General features: G+C 41.9%; 1 protein-coding gene across 1 annotated transcript in view; it reads right to left on the bottom strand.

Annotated features, from left to right (window-relative positions):
- Window positions 1-766: 766 nt before the first annotated feature.
- Window positions 767-15,584, bottom strand: part of crim1 (cysteine rich transmembrane BMP regulator 1 (chordin-like)) — a 177,411-nt gene continuing 162,593 nt past the window's right edge. The window contains exons 15-17 of the mRNA XM_038967679.1: window positions 12,463-12,585; window positions 5,204-5,394; window positions 767-4,700 (exon numbers count right to left, since the gene is read on the bottom strand). Coding sequence (XP_038823607.1) covers window positions 4,515-4,700; window positions 5,204-5,394; window positions 12,463-12,585 — 500 coding nt within the window. The 3' untranslated portion in view covers window positions 767-4,514. The remainder of the gene's footprint in view (window positions 4,701-5,203; window positions 5,395-12,462; window positions 12,586-15,584) is intronic.

The raw sequence follows: 15,584 nt of genomic DNA, 5'->3' as shown, positions 1-15,584 counted from the left end.
GTTATTTTGAATTGTTGCAACTGAGAAACAATTCCTATGAACATATTTATGTTAGAGGAAAGTCTACATGGAGTACCAAGGTCATTATAGCTACCTAATACTCTCTCTTGTGTGTAAAGCCCATTAAACTGCTGTATGAAAATGTATTCATATATAAATAAAGGCTTATGGGTTGCTTTGACCAGATCCATGGGTAAACATTTTTATGGAAAAAAGCAAACTCTTTTATCCAAAGCGATTTACAGCACAATGTGCGCATACATTTGTAGTATGTTTGTAATCCCTGCTGGAGTTGAACCTTTTACCTTGCGCTATGCTCTTGGTAACTGAGACATACAGGGCCAGGTACTGTATCACTTAGCAGACAACTGGAAGTGGTCACACATTATTTATCTGCCTCAGCTGGCTGGGTCTAATAAAATGTTTTGGTGCCATCCCCTACTGAGTGAGTAATCGCTAAACGGGTTGACCTGCTGGTATATTTTCAAAGTGCTGCAGGTGAAATTGTGTTTTTATTCCTCTTGAATTTTTGTTGTTGTTGATTGAACCTATCCTCTATCTCTAAACCCACAAAGATTTCTTCCTCAAGCAGAAAATAGCCAAAAAAGTGCACCATTGACATTTCATGATTGAGGCAGAAATCCCAGAAGAGAAATCACAGAGGAGATGGACAGGTTTGTGTCAAATTCCCTTAGAGGTAAGAATGACAACACCAGTACCAGTAATACTAATAATGATTGCACGGAAGATCCACATAGCTGTTTTCAAAGTATTTATTGTGCTGCAAAGAAACAAAAAATAATAATACAAGAACTTGCAAAAAATAATCTGCTGTGCTATGGGAAATTCAGTCAAATATGAATCTATCCTCTTAATAAATCTTGTTTTTGCAATATCATCATTATCAATATCAACATATTTATTTTTATTTTTACATAAGCATGAAACACCAGTAATATACAGACTCTAAAGGGGATTGGTAGTTGTGTAAATAAAAGGATTAACAGGAAAGAATGGGGACAGAGAGATATTTCCCTCTCAACGGGCTATCTTTATTGGAACAGAGAAAAATGCTCATCAGGGTGTCAGGCTTTTGTGCTCCTTGGACAAGGCATATGTAGCCTGATCAGATGAGTTTGTGTTGTCTAGCTATCCAACTCCTATGTTCTTTGTCACAGTGTGTTACAGTAAACTGCGTGACAGTGACCATAGGAGGTGGCAAGACAGCACAAACAGATCTGGGATCAGGCTAAATCAGGTCCATGAGACCAAAAACCCTGAAAAGATGTGAAAGCTTGGATCCTCCAACTTCTCCACCTACCTAAAGTACAACCTTATTTACATGCTCTTTGAGAGACTGACACAACATTAAAATAGTTTCACAATTTCAGCTGCATCATCGTTTAAGGCCTATTATGTTCATGTTCAATTATCTTGCTCATTAATAAATTATTTAGGTCATTTAACATAATAAATTAAATCAAAATTTTTCCCTCTCTCTTTCTTTTCCAAAAATGTTTTTTTATTTTTTATTTTGGCAAGTGATACTCAAGTATTTACAACAATACTTGGGGGATGCACTGAAAGATACAAAGATTTCACCCTGTAAGACCCATTGTGAATAAGATGCATTCCTGTATGACGTTACTCAACCATACTGTAGGGGATGTAGCACCACATCCTGCAACATAGAGCCAAGTCACATAAGAACTCAGCCAGTCAATGTGATGCGAGTGTAATAGAACTTATGGTCCTTAATCAAATCAATTATTATGATCCATCACTTCACCGATTGGAAATAATGTGGATTGTGTATTTAAGTGAGGTTTGACTGTGGTTTGTGTCCAGATGATAGACAGACCTATATATAATGGCTGGAGAATCAAACCAATCAACCATCTTTGAAAAAGCATTTACATACAGTACATGTCGGTTATACAGTAGATTTGAGTATGTTTTTCCTATGTCTGGAGAATACATATAGACTAGGAGAAAACAGAGCAAGCTTCAGCTGCAATTAATGTTTTGAAAGGTAAATATTTACCCCTCTTGTTCTTGCCGGAAATCCACACCTATAAACAGAAATGCAGTGCCTGCATACAATGACCGTGAGAGTTCTAAGTTAATTTAGGTTTTGTAGATCAAATATTCAGAAACAACTGGAACCTAACTGTAACACTGGGTCTGACAGGGCTCAGAAAAAAACTAAGGGCAACTCTTTCAATGAAAAGTATGTTTAAAAAAACTAACCAAAAAAGGTTATTTTCTATATAAAAGTGCCAAGATGTATGATTCAACTAAATTTTTTGTCAGACAGATTAAGATACACCGAAGACAAACTATAAAAGTCAACTACTACCCCTACCTTCCTCCATCCCACCCTCTCTCCCAGAGCTTATGTCCACCCACTTTCAATAGTTTGACTTCAGAAGCGACAAATGAAAGAGAAGAATAACAGATCGAGAGAACCTGGTACTGCTCAGCTCAGAACTCACTTGTCTATATATGGTTGGCATTTTGAACATTGCTTCATTCAGGGAAACAGATTGACTCAAATAGATACTCACAGACCAATCAAACAAAGCCCTCATAGACAATTTTTTTTCTTAAAAAAAAAATATGAAAATGACATCAAATAAATGAGGGGAAAACAGATTGAATAAGATGTTTGTGTTTTTTCTGTCCTGTCTCTATCACTCCTCTTTTCAAACAAGCAATGCAAATGTTTGTTCTCATCATGTTTTCTATTATTAGATCAAATCTATTTCTCAATCATAAATACATTCAATAGGAAATTAATTGAGAAATGTACATGTGAAGAAAAAAGCATGTGTGCATGCATGTGGGTTGACACATGTACATATATGAATAAACAACATACATAGACACATACGTACTGTATATAGTCACACAATATTTCATGTATTTTTCATCTTCAGCAGTAATATGTACATACGTGTTCCTACTGTATAATGTTTTGCAATTAATAAATGAAGACAAAGGTGCTTGGGTAATATCGAGAAGAGGAGACTGTTAGTCTTACAGCCAGTAAAACAAAACGAGAAAAATATCAGAGCTACTTTAATATAGCTCGTCTTCAGAGAACCCCGAGAGAAAACACATTTGAACATATTCTTTGATTCTATGTTTTCTTGTATCCTCAGTGTTTCCTAAAGGAGCTAAATAGTATCCCTATGTGTGTGTAACTCCATGTAAAACAGGACTTACAGCAACAAAGCAGAAAAGCTTGTAAAGCATATGCTCAAATTGTTAATCCTCAAGAACTACACTACCCACTGGGCACACACTGGTTGAATCAACGTTGCTGCCACGTCATTTCAATGACATTACGTTGAACCAACGTGGAATCTACACCCATCTGTGCCCAGTTTGAAGCTTCATCCTGCCTTTATCAACCCGAACACATTTATTCTTTATCCAAATAAAAGACACCATTTTTTGGTGTGTGTGAAAGTCAGCGTCAGCCTGCCCTTTGTTGTTAAATACATTTAGCCAAAAGATTATGGAGATTTGAAAGTGACAAGGAAAATAACACTTATACACGTTGAGCAGAATATCAAAGGAAAATAAATGGAGTGAATGAAGCTTCTTCTTCCTTTCCACCTTCTATCCAACAGGTGACGTTCCACGAGGGAAAACAAGACAACAAACCAATGTCAACGTTTTCAAAGGAGGGGAGGAAAAGAGGAAGGAAAGAAGAGAGCAATAGTCCAGCTTGAACAGACCTGAGAGAGGTGCTCAGCTGAGTTCTGTCTGTGACGGGGTCTACGGTATCTGACCTCTTTCTTTCTCTCATTCTCTCTCTTTTGGCTCAGCGCCACATAGAGTCTGGCAGTCGTCAGTCCGTCGTGCCACGGCTCAGATCAGACTGGCCACAGTGTTCCTCTAGCATCTCTCTTACAGGGTGTGTTTTGATTCGACATACAGTCAGCAGAGCTTTGGTTCTAAAAGTTCAGTGTTCAACAGAAAACACTAGCTTGAATTATTCTGTTTATCTCTTCAAAGGCCTTTTTCAAGGAAGCAGGAATGCAGGAAAATACCATACTTTGAAAAATACCCACTTTTTCCTAATCACAAAGATGTATATCTAACTTTGAACACACACACACACATTCACAAAGATCCACATACAGAAGCACGCCTCCATCACACACACCAAACAAAAAGAAGTTGAATAATAATCTAGGAAAATCTGGATTCTGGTTCTTCCATTGTGTTAGCTGTAGTTTAAAATCATCATCATTATATTTTGTTTGATTAGTTATTCATCTTGAGGAGATTATTATTTTCATTTATCTGTCTTTGCTAGTGAACTTTGCTAGTTTGCTAGTTATTTTATCATTGATAGGTTTGGTGTCATTTTTCCACCCGTCTGTGTTAAGTAATAGTTGTTGTTACGGTACTGTAGGTAATGCGCTCTCTCGCTCTCGTTTTGGCTGCTTGCTGACTGCTGAGTATTGGACACGAGGCGAGGCCAGGCCAGTCTCTCTGTCTCACTGAGTCTGGTAGAAATTGTCAGCCTGCAGATTGTTGAGGTTGTTTTGTTTCTGCATGCTGTAGTAACCGCTGTACCTGGAGTCAGGGTCAGCGATCCGGAGCATGCACTGTGAACTGTCCACCTGCACCTTGGTGCCTTTCTGGCAGTCCACATATACCAGCTGGTTGTTGAGGCAGGTGGGCTAAAGAGGACACACACACACACACACACACACACACACACACACACACACACACACACACACACACACACACACACACACACACACACACACACACACACACACACACACACACACACACACACACACACACACAGTTAGTTACCTCCACAGATCACACTCTAGTTAGGCTCAGAGCTTTAGATTTTATTGATATATTCATACTATATTATATTTCTCAATAAGGCTCTGCTCAGGCTGTATACATACAGTAAAGACAGCATTTGCTGCTCATCATTACTATAAAGCTAGGCAATGTAATCATTCTATGTAATAGCACAACTTTTTTTTACATTAAATTATTTCAAGATTCAAATGTATAGACATTGATCAAGTATGCATCTCCATAAGCTGCTGATGTGATATTCTCTGGCGTTTTAGACCATCAACTATATTACAACAACAACAAACCAGTACAGAAACCAACAAGGCATACTGTAAATGTGGGTAATGGCACCCCCTACCTTAGTTGGGGTGCGATAGCAGAGCACGGGGATCCACTGCTTCTTCTGGTTAATGAAGAGCAGAGCTGTGATGGTGAACAGCATCATGATGATGGGCAGTGCCACCCATGCCACAGAGTGCAGCGTGGTGTCTTCTCTAGGCACGGGGGTCTTCCCATCCAGATAGGGCATTTGGAGACTACCAAAGTTCCCTGTGACAGAGGCAGCACACAAACATTATGACACACCTAAAAGTCTGTATCACGAGATGTTTATACATTATTAATTTGAAAATAAAGGAAAGCCGCACACTCTAGGAGCTCAGATGCAAAAATGTTAATATCCAACGTTTCGACAGCCAAGCTGTCTTCATCAGGGTATATTATTCATTAACTGGCGAATGGTTCCATGTGGGATTTGCCTTTATATGTAGTAGTTAAAAGGAAACAGCAGACTCTGCTCCAAGTGGGGAGATGAAGAGTTACATATGTGCCTTCGAAAGTATTCAGACCCCTTGAGTTTTTACACAATGTGCTACGCTGTAAGTTACAGCCTTATTCTAAAAAATGCTCTGCAATCTACACACAATACCCCATAATGATAAAGCGAAAACATTTGTAGAAATGTTTGCAAATGTATTAAAAGTAAAAAACAGAAATACCTTATTTACAAAAGTATTCAGGTACTTTGCTATGCGACTCGAAATTGAGTTCAGCTGCATCCTGTTTCCAAATCAATGCAAACTTTATTTGTCACAGGCTCCGAATACAACAAGTGCAGACTTTACCTTGAAATGCTTAATTACAAGCCCTTAACCAACAGTGCAGTTCAAGAAGAGTTAAGAAAATATTTACCAAGTAGACTAAAATAAAAAGTAATAATAAAAAAGTAACACAATAAGAATAACAATACTGAGGTTATATACAGGGGGCACCGGTACCGAGTCAGTGTGCGGGGGTACAGGTTAGTTGAGGTAATTTGTACATGTAGGTGGGGGTGAAGTGACTATGCATAGATAATAAACAGCGAGTAGCAGCAGTGTACAAAAGGGAGGGGGGGTCAATGTAAATTGTCCGGTGGCGATTTGATTAATTATTCAGCAGTCTTATGGCTTGGGGGTAGAAGCTATTGAGGAGCTTCTTGGTCCTAACGGGAAGCGCTCCGGTACCGCTTGCCGTGAGGTAGCAGAGAGAACAGTCTATAACTTGGGTGACTGGAGTCTCTGACAATTTTATGGGCTTTCCTCTGACACTGCCTATTATATAGGTCCTGGATGGCAGGAAGCTTGGCCCCAGTGATGTACTGGTCCGTTCGCACTACCCTCTGTAGCGGTGATGCAACCAGTCAGGATGCTCTCGATGGTGCAGGTGTAGAACTTTTTGAGGATCTGGGGACCCATGCCAAATGTTTTCAGCCTCCTGAGGGGGAAAAGGTTTTGTCGTGCCCTCTTCACAACTGTCTTGGTATGTTTGGACCGTGCTAGTTCGTTGGTGATGTGGACAACTCTCGACCCGCTCCACTACAGCCCCGTTGATGTTAATGGGTGCCTGTTCAGCCGCCTTTTCCTGTAGTCCACGATCAGCTCCTTAGTCTTTCTCACATTGAGGGACAGGTTATTGTCCTGGCACCACAGTGCCAGTTCTCTGACCTCCTCCCTATAGGCCGTCTCATCGTTGTCGGTGATCAGGCTTAACACTGTTGTTTTGTCAGCAAACTTAATGATGGTGTTGGAGTCGTGTTTGGCCACGTAGTCATGGGTGAACAGGGAGTACAGGGGGGACTAACCACACACCCCTGAGGGGCTCCAGTGTTAAGGATCAGCGTGGAAGACGTGTTGTTGCCTACTCTTACCACCTGGGGGCAGACTGTCAGGAAGTCCAGGATCCAGTTGCAGAGGGAGGTGTTAACTTCTTTGTGATAGGGGGCAGCATTTTCACTTTTGGATGAATAGCGTGCCCATAGTGAACTGCCTCCTACTCTGTCCCAGATGCTAATATATGCATATTATTACTACTATTGGATAAAAAAACACTCTGCCGTTTCTAAAACTGTTTGAATGATGTCTGTGAGTATAACAGAACTCATATGGCAGGCAGAAACCTGAGAAAAAATCCAAACAGGAAGTGAGAATTCTGAGGCTGGTCGATGTACAACTCATCGCCTATTCAATTCCCTGTAAGATATGGATCTGTTTGCACTTCCTACGCCTTCCACTAGATTTCAACAGTCTGTAGAACGTGGAATGAAGCCTCTACTGTGATGTTGAGCCGGATGGGAGGTGTTTCAGTCATTGGTCTGGCAGAATGCCAGTTCCTGGTCACGCGCATTCCAAATGATATCGTCTTGCTTTCCATTACTTCTAGAGACACAAAGGAATTCTCCAGTTGGAACGTTATTGGATAGTTATGATAACAACATCCTGAAGATTGATTCTGTACTTAGTTTGACCAGTTTATTCGACCTGTAATATACCTTTTTGAAGTTTTCGTCCGAGTTCGCATGCATCTGCGCGAGCGTTTGGACATGTGCACTAAACGTGCTAGCAAAAGTAGCTACTTAGACATAAGTAATGGACATTATTGAACAAAACAACAATTTATTGTGGAACTAGGATTCCTGGGAGTGCATTCTGATGAAGATCATCAAAGGTAAGGGAATATTTATGATATAATTTCGTATTTCTGTTGACTCCAACATGGCGGAGAAATGTTGTTATATCTGAGCGCCGTCTCAGATTATTGCATGGTGTGCTTTTTCCGTAAAGTTTTTTTGAAATCTGGCACAGCGGTTGCATTAAGAACAAGTGTATCTTTAATTCTATGTAAAACATGTATCTTTCATCAAAGTGTATGATGAGTATTCCTGTTATTAGACGTGGCTCTCTGCAATTTCTCCGGATATTTTGGAGGCATTTCTGAACATGGCGCCAATGTAAACTAAGATTTTTGGATATAAATATGCACATTATCGAACAAAACATACATGGATTGTGTAACATGATGTCCTATGAGTGTCATCTGATGAAGATCATCAAAGGTTAGTGATTAATTTTATCTCTATTTCTGCTTTATCTTTGGCTTGGAAAATGGCTGTGTTTTTCTGTGGCTATGTACTGACTTAACATAAGTTTGGTGTGCTTTCGCCGTAAATCCTTTTTGAAATCAGACATGTTGGCTGGATTCACAACACGTGTAGCTTTAATTTGGTGTCTTTCATGTGTGATTTCATGAAAGATAGATTTTTATAGTAATATATTTGAATTTGGCGCGCTGCATTTTTTTTGGCTTTTGGCCAAGTGGGACGTTAGCATCCCATATATCCCAGAGAAGTTTTAAGTCCCAGAGTCCTTAGCTTAGTGATGAGCTTCGTGGGCACTATGGTGTTGAACGCTGAGCTGTAGTCAATGAACAGCATTCTCACATAGGTGTTCCTTTTGTCCAGGTGAGAAAGGCCAGTGTGGAGTGCGATTGAGATTGCATCATCTTTGGATCTGTTAGGACGGTATGCGGATTGGAGTGGGTCTAGGGTGTCCGGGAGGATGTTGAAAAAATAAGTTACACAAAACGCAAAAAAAACTAATAAAACAGCACAATTGGTTGGGAGAATGTAAAACGTCATCCATGTTCTTCGGCGCCATCTTTAATACATTGATCATCCTTGAGATGTTTCTACAACTTGATTTGAGTCCACCTGTGGTAAATTAAATTGATTGGACATGATTTGGAAAGGCACACACCTGTCTATATAAGTTCCCATAGTTGACAGTGCATGTCAGAGTTAAAACCAAGCCATGAGGGCGAAGGAACTGTCTGTAGTGGTCCGAGACAGGATTGTGTTGAGGCACAGATCTGGGGAAGGGTACCAAAACATTTCTGCAGAATTGAAGGTCCCCAAGAACACAGTGGCTTACATCATTCATTAATGGAAGAAGTTTGGAAACACCAAGACACTTCCTAGAGCTGGCCACCCGGTCAAACTGAGCAATCAGGGGAGAAGGGCCTTAGTCAGGGAGGTGACCAAGAACCCGATTGTCACTCTGACAGAGCTCTAAAGTTCCTCTATGGAGATGGGAGAACCTTACAGAAGGACAACCATCTCTGCAGCACTCCACCAATGAGGCCTTTACGGTAGAGTGACCAGAAGGAAGCCACTCCTCTGTAAAATGCACGACTGCCCACTTTGAGTTTGCCTAAAGGCACCTAAAGAATCTCAGACCATGAGAAGAAAGACTCTCTGGTCTGATGAAACCAAGATTGAACTCTTTGGTCTGAGTGCCAAGCATCACGTCTGGAGGAAGCATGGCACAATCCCTACGGTGAACCATAGTTGTGGCAGCACCATGCTGTGGGAATATTTTTCAGCGACAGGGACTGGGAGACTAGTCAGGATCGAGGGAAAGATGAACGCAGAAAAGTATTGAGAGATCCTTGATGAAAACCTGCTCCAGAGCGCTCAAGACCTCAGACTGGGGCAAAGGTTCACCTACAAGCAGGACAACGACCCTAAGCAGATAGCCACTCCTGCATTGTCTTGGCTTCGGGACAAGTCTCTGAATGTTCTTGAGTGGCCCAGCCAGAGCCCGGACTTATGTGTGAACTCCTTCAAGACTGCTGGAAAAGCATTCCAGGTGAAGCTGGAATTTCCACCAGTCTAATATCCATTGCTCGTGTTTCTTGGCCAAAGCAAGTCTCTTCTTATTATTTTTGTCCTTTAGTAGTGGTTTCTTTGCAGCAATTCAACCATGAAGGCCTGATTCATGCAGTCTCCTCTAAACAGTTGATGTTGAGATATGTCTGTTACTTGAACTCTGTGAAGCATTTATTTTGGCAGAAATTTCTGAGGCTGGTAATGCTAATGAACTTATCTTCTGCAGCAGAGATAACTCTGTACTCAACTTCCGGCGCCGACAGAGATAGCCGCCTCGCTGCGCATTCGTAGGAAACAATGCAGTATTTCGTTTTTTATGTATTATTTCTTACTGTCACGACTTCCGCTGAAATCGGCTCCTCTCCTTGTTCGGGCGGCGTTCGGCGATCGACGTCACCGGCTTTCTAGCCATCACCGCTCCATTTTTTCATATATCCATCTGTCTTGTCTTGTTTCCATACACACCTGGTTTTCATTTCCCCAATCAATCTACTTGTATTTAACCCTCTGTTTCCCATCATGTTTTGAGTGTAATTGTTTCATGTTATGTGGTGTTAGTTTACGCGCACCTGACCTAGAATTCCTTACAATCAAATGCCGACCGCATTATCTACCAAGAGAATTCTCCTCGAATATAATCACAGTCGTGTATATCCCCCCAAGCAGACACATCGACAGCCCTGAAAGAACTTCATTGGACTCTATGTAAACTGGAAACCACATATCCTGAGACTGCATGTATTGTAGCTGGGAATTTTAACAAGGCTAATCTGAAAACAATGCTCCCTAAATTTTATCAGCAATTATCAGAATTCACGACCCAGGCTGGCAATACCCTGTATCATTGTTACTCTAACTTCCGCGACGCATACAAAGCCCTCCCCCGCCCTCCTTTCGGAAAATCTGACCACGATTCCATTTTGTTGCACCCAGCCAGAAACTAGACAGAAACTAAAACAGGAAACGCCCGTGCTCAAGTCTGTTCAACGCTGGTCCGACCAATCGGATTCCACGCTTCAAGATTGCTTCGATCACGTGGACTGGGATATGTTCCGCATAGCATCGGACAATGACATTGATGAATACGCTGATTCAGTGAGCGAGTTTGTGTATCGTGATGTTGTACCCTCAACGACTATTAAAACCTTCCCCAACCAGAAACCGTGGATTAATGACAGCATTCGCGCAAAACTAAAAGCCCGTACCACTGCTTTTAATCAGGGCAAGGTGACCGGAAACATGACCGAATGCAAACAGTGTAGCTATACCCTCCGCAAGGCAATCAAACAAGCTAAGCGTCAGTATAGAAACAAAGTAGAGTTGCAATTCAACGGCTCAGACACGAGAGGTATGTGCCAGGGTCTACAGTCAATCACGGACTACAAAAAGAAAACCAGCCCCGTCGCGTACCACGATGTCTTGCTCCCAGACATACTAAACAACTTCTTTGCTCGCTTTGAGGACAATACAGTGCCACCGACACGGCCCGCTACCAAAACCTGCGGGCTCTCCTTCACTGCAGCCAACGTGAGTAAAACATTTAAACGTGTTAACCCTCGCAAGGCTGCCAGCCCAGATGGCAACCATAGCCGCGTCCTCAGAGCATGCGCAGACCAGCTGGCTGGTGTGTTTACGGACATATTCAATCAATCCTTATCCCATTCTGCTGTTCCCACATGCTTCAAGAGGGCCACCATTGTTCCTGTTCCCAAGAAAGCTAAGGTAACTGAGCTAAATGACTATCGCCCCATAGCATTCACTTCCGTCATCATGAAGTGCTTTGAGAGACTAGTCAAGGACCATATCACCTCCACCCTACCTGACACCCTAGACCCACTCCAATTTGCTTACCGCCCCAATAGGTCCACAGACGACGCAATCGCAATCACACTGCACACTGCCCTAACCCATCTGGACAAGAGGAATACCTATATAAGAATGCTGTTCATCAACTACAGCTCAGCATTTAACACCATAGTACCCTCCAAACTCGTCATTAAGCTCGAGACCCTGGGTCTCGACCCCGCCCTGTGCAACTGGGTCCTGGACTTCCTGACGGGCCCCCCCGCCCCCACGCATTAAGACTGAAAGAAATTCCACAAATTAACTTAATAAGGCACACCTGCTAATTGAAATGCATTCCAGTTGACTACCTCATGAAGCTGGTTGAGAGAATGCCAAGAGTGTGCAAAGCTGTGCAAGGCAAAGGGTGGATACTTTGAAGAATCTCAAATCTCAAATATATTGTGATTTGTTTAACACTTTTTTTGGTTACTACGTTATTTCATAGTTTTGATATCTTCACTATTTTACAATGTAGATAATGGAAAAATAAAGTAAAACCTTGGAATGAAACCAGTTTTTGCTTTGTCATTATGTGGTATTGTGTGTAGATTTATGAGAAAAAATACAATTTAATAAATTTTTGACTAACGCTATAAAGTAACAAAATGTGAAAAAAGTCAAGGGGTCTGAATACTTTACGAAGGCACTGTATGGACGACAGCAGAAACATTTAGCAGCTACAGTAGCACTGAGGAGACAGACAGTGTGTTTGTGTGTGTGTGAGCGCATGCTGTGTGGGCACATGTGTCTCTTTTTCAGACAAGGAAGTGTTTGATTTGAACTCTGACCTTTGAACTGGGGCATGATGTCGTTCTCACTGCGGGTGGGCCAGGCAGGCTGGTGCTGCTTCCTACCTCTGTGCTGGTCTGTCTTCTCAATTGGCATGTTGGTGGGGGCTGGTGCGTACATCTCTGTAACATAATATGGAAACACATGGTTAGAGAGAGAGAGGAATTAGGAGTTATATTGAAATATGTGGTGAGTAGGGATTAACATGGGTAACCGGGAACACTCTTTACATTTACATTTACATTCCCCGACGCAACCGGGGATGCCTCAGCTGGCTCGACCAGCTTCCATGCCTCAGCTAATATGATAGGTTCACAAGCCCTGGTTGGCTCGTCAGACTTCCATTGCCGAAGCTGGCTCATCAGGTTCTCAAGCCTCGGTTGGCTCGTCAGGTTGTCAAGCCTCGGTTGGCTCGTCAGGTTCTCAAGTCTCGGTTGGCTCATCAGGTTCTCAAGCCTCGGTTGGCTTGTCAGGCTCCCGCACCTCGGATGGCTTGTCAGGCTCCCACACCTCAGCCGGCTCTATGGGCTCCCGCGCCTTAGCCGGATCTACGGGTTCCCGCGCCTCAGCCGGATCTACGTGTTCCCACGCCTCAGCCGTTTCTACGGGTTCCTGCGCCTCAGCCATTTCTACGGGTTACCGCGCCTAGAGTTTGGCGTCCTGCGGCTGGAGCCGCGCGTCAGGGAGGGGGTACTGTCATGTCTACTCCTGCTCCCCCTCTCTGGCGCTTGTTGTCGCCAGTTCTCATTATGCACACCTGCCACCATCGTTACGCACACCTGCGCCTCTTGAGACTCACCTGGACTCTATCACCCTCCTGATTACCGCCCCTATATCTGTCACTCCCTTTGGTTCTGTCACGCCCTGACCATAGAGAGCCCTTGGTTCTCTATGGTGTAGTAGGTCAGGGCGTGACTAGGGGGTGTTCTAGCTCAATATTTCTATGTTGGTGTTTTGTATGGTTCCCAATTAGAGGCAGCTGGTAATCGTTGCCTCTAATTGGGGATCATATTTAGGTAGCCATTTTTCCCACCTGTGTTTGTGGGATATTGTTTTGTGCATGTGCACCACTACTTTCACGTTTCGTTGTTGGTTTATTGTTTTTGTTTAAAGTATCACCGTAATAAAGATGTGGAACTTCAATCACGCTGCGCCTTGGTTCCGTCCTTATTACGAACGTGACAGGTTCTTTACTCAGGCGTTATTGATTCTGGTTATATGTTTCATGTCTGTACATTTCTCGTGTTTCTTTTTTGTTCCATGTTCGTGTATTTATTAAATTCATTCCCTGTACTTGCTTCCTGTTTTATTAGCGTACACGTTACATCAACCCTCACGTGAAGAAGCAAGACTCTGCACATTTTGAGGTAAGAATTTATATATATTTTTGTGATGGCATCACCTGCTTTGTAGTTAGATTCACCAAACATATACCAGGTTAATAACCAGTGTGTCTTTATATATTTCATGTAATTTAGCAATGCTAAAGTTTTAATATGTAGCTAAAATTGAAGCTAGCTAATTACACACACGCGCACGCACGCACGCACGCATGCACGCACACACACACATTCAGTTGAGAAGTTAATGGAGGGTTAATCACGCGCACACACACACACACCCCTCACGCACACATTTTGAATGTAGTAGCGCAATCTCTGAGAAATTAACAAAAAATGCTAATTTTGTCATGGTGTATTTGCTAACAAATACACCATGACAGCGCAATACACAAGGGGTGGAACATTTGCAAAGGACAAACAGAATAATATTAGTCTGAGGAGAGATTAAATAGCATTAATACAACAAAAATAATTGCATTATTTAGCATTATAATACAACAAAAATAACAACAAAAATGGCTAGCTAAAAGTGTTACAACCATCCCCGGTCTCCCCTACTTGCTGCCGTTACGAGAGCTTTGGCAGAGAATGTGATCAACAAACGGTATGAGAGTATATATGGATATGTTTAAAAGAGAGTTGGTCCCCATTAAGATACTTTGCTATTTAATCTCTTTATCTCCCAGTTATTCATGAGCCGATCTTCAATCTGTATAATCATTAATTCGATTTTTCTAAATATAGGAGATATTCTGTCATTTGTTGAAGCTGTTTAGAAAATTTGGTCATTTGACTTTTGTTTGACTGCCGCTACACAAAGTTTGTATGATGTATGTACGCCAGACCCACTGGCTCCAGGTCATCTATAAGTCTTTGCTAGATAAAGCTCCACCTTATCTCAGCTCACTGGTCACCATAACAACACCCACCCGTAGCACACGCTCCAGCAGGTATATCTCACTGGTCATCCCCAAAGTCAACTCCTCCTTTCCTTACAGTTCTCTGCTGCCAATGACTGTAACGAATTGCAAAAATCGCTGAAGTTGGAGACTTATATCTCCCTCACTAACTTTAAGCATCAGCTATCTGAGCAGCTTACCGATCGCTGCAGTTGTACACTGCCCATCTGTAAATAGCCCATCAAACTACCTACCTCATCCCCATATTGTTTTTATTAACTTGTTTTTGCTCTTTTGCACACCAGTATTTCTACTCATCATCTGCACATCTATCACTCCAGTGTTCATTTGCTAAATTGTAATTACTTCGCTACCATCGGCCTATTTATTGCCTTACCTCCTTACTCCATTTGCACACACTGTATATAGATTTTTCTATTGTGTATTGACTGTACTTTTGTTTATCCCATGTGTAACTCTGTTGTTTTTGTCTCACTGCTTTGTTTTATCTTGGCCAGGTCGCAGTTGTAAATGAGAACTTGTTCTCAACTGGCCTACCTGGTTAAATAAAGGTGAAATAAAAAAAAATAAAGTGACCTTCTACTCTTCATTAGTTGTGCCTGAATCTGAGAAGAGGTCAAATTTAGCTTTTAATCTCCAGCCAATCACAATAAGGGATTACATGACTCTGTCTGATCTTTATCAGCCCTCTTCTCCAACTGTTCAACCAGTTATTGTTGGGCACCACAACAATAATTTTAACATTTGCTCTTGTCTGCTTGGAGTGACAGGTGGGTGCAATCTAGGAAAGATAAAGTATTTTAAATGTTTTCAAATAGTATTTGAACCCAGGGATGAATTACGGGCAGTGGAGTTCTC

This window comes from Salvelinus namaycush, chromosome 28 (assembly GCF_016432855.1).
Source record: "Salvelinus namaycush isolate Seneca chromosome 28, SaNama_1.0, whole genome shotgun sequence".
NCBI classification, from domain to species: domain Eukaryota; kingdom Metazoa; phylum Chordata; class Actinopteri; order Salmoniformes; family Salmonidae; genus Salvelinus; species Salvelinus namaycush.
This window is presented reverse-complemented; position numbering and strand designations above follow the sequence as displayed.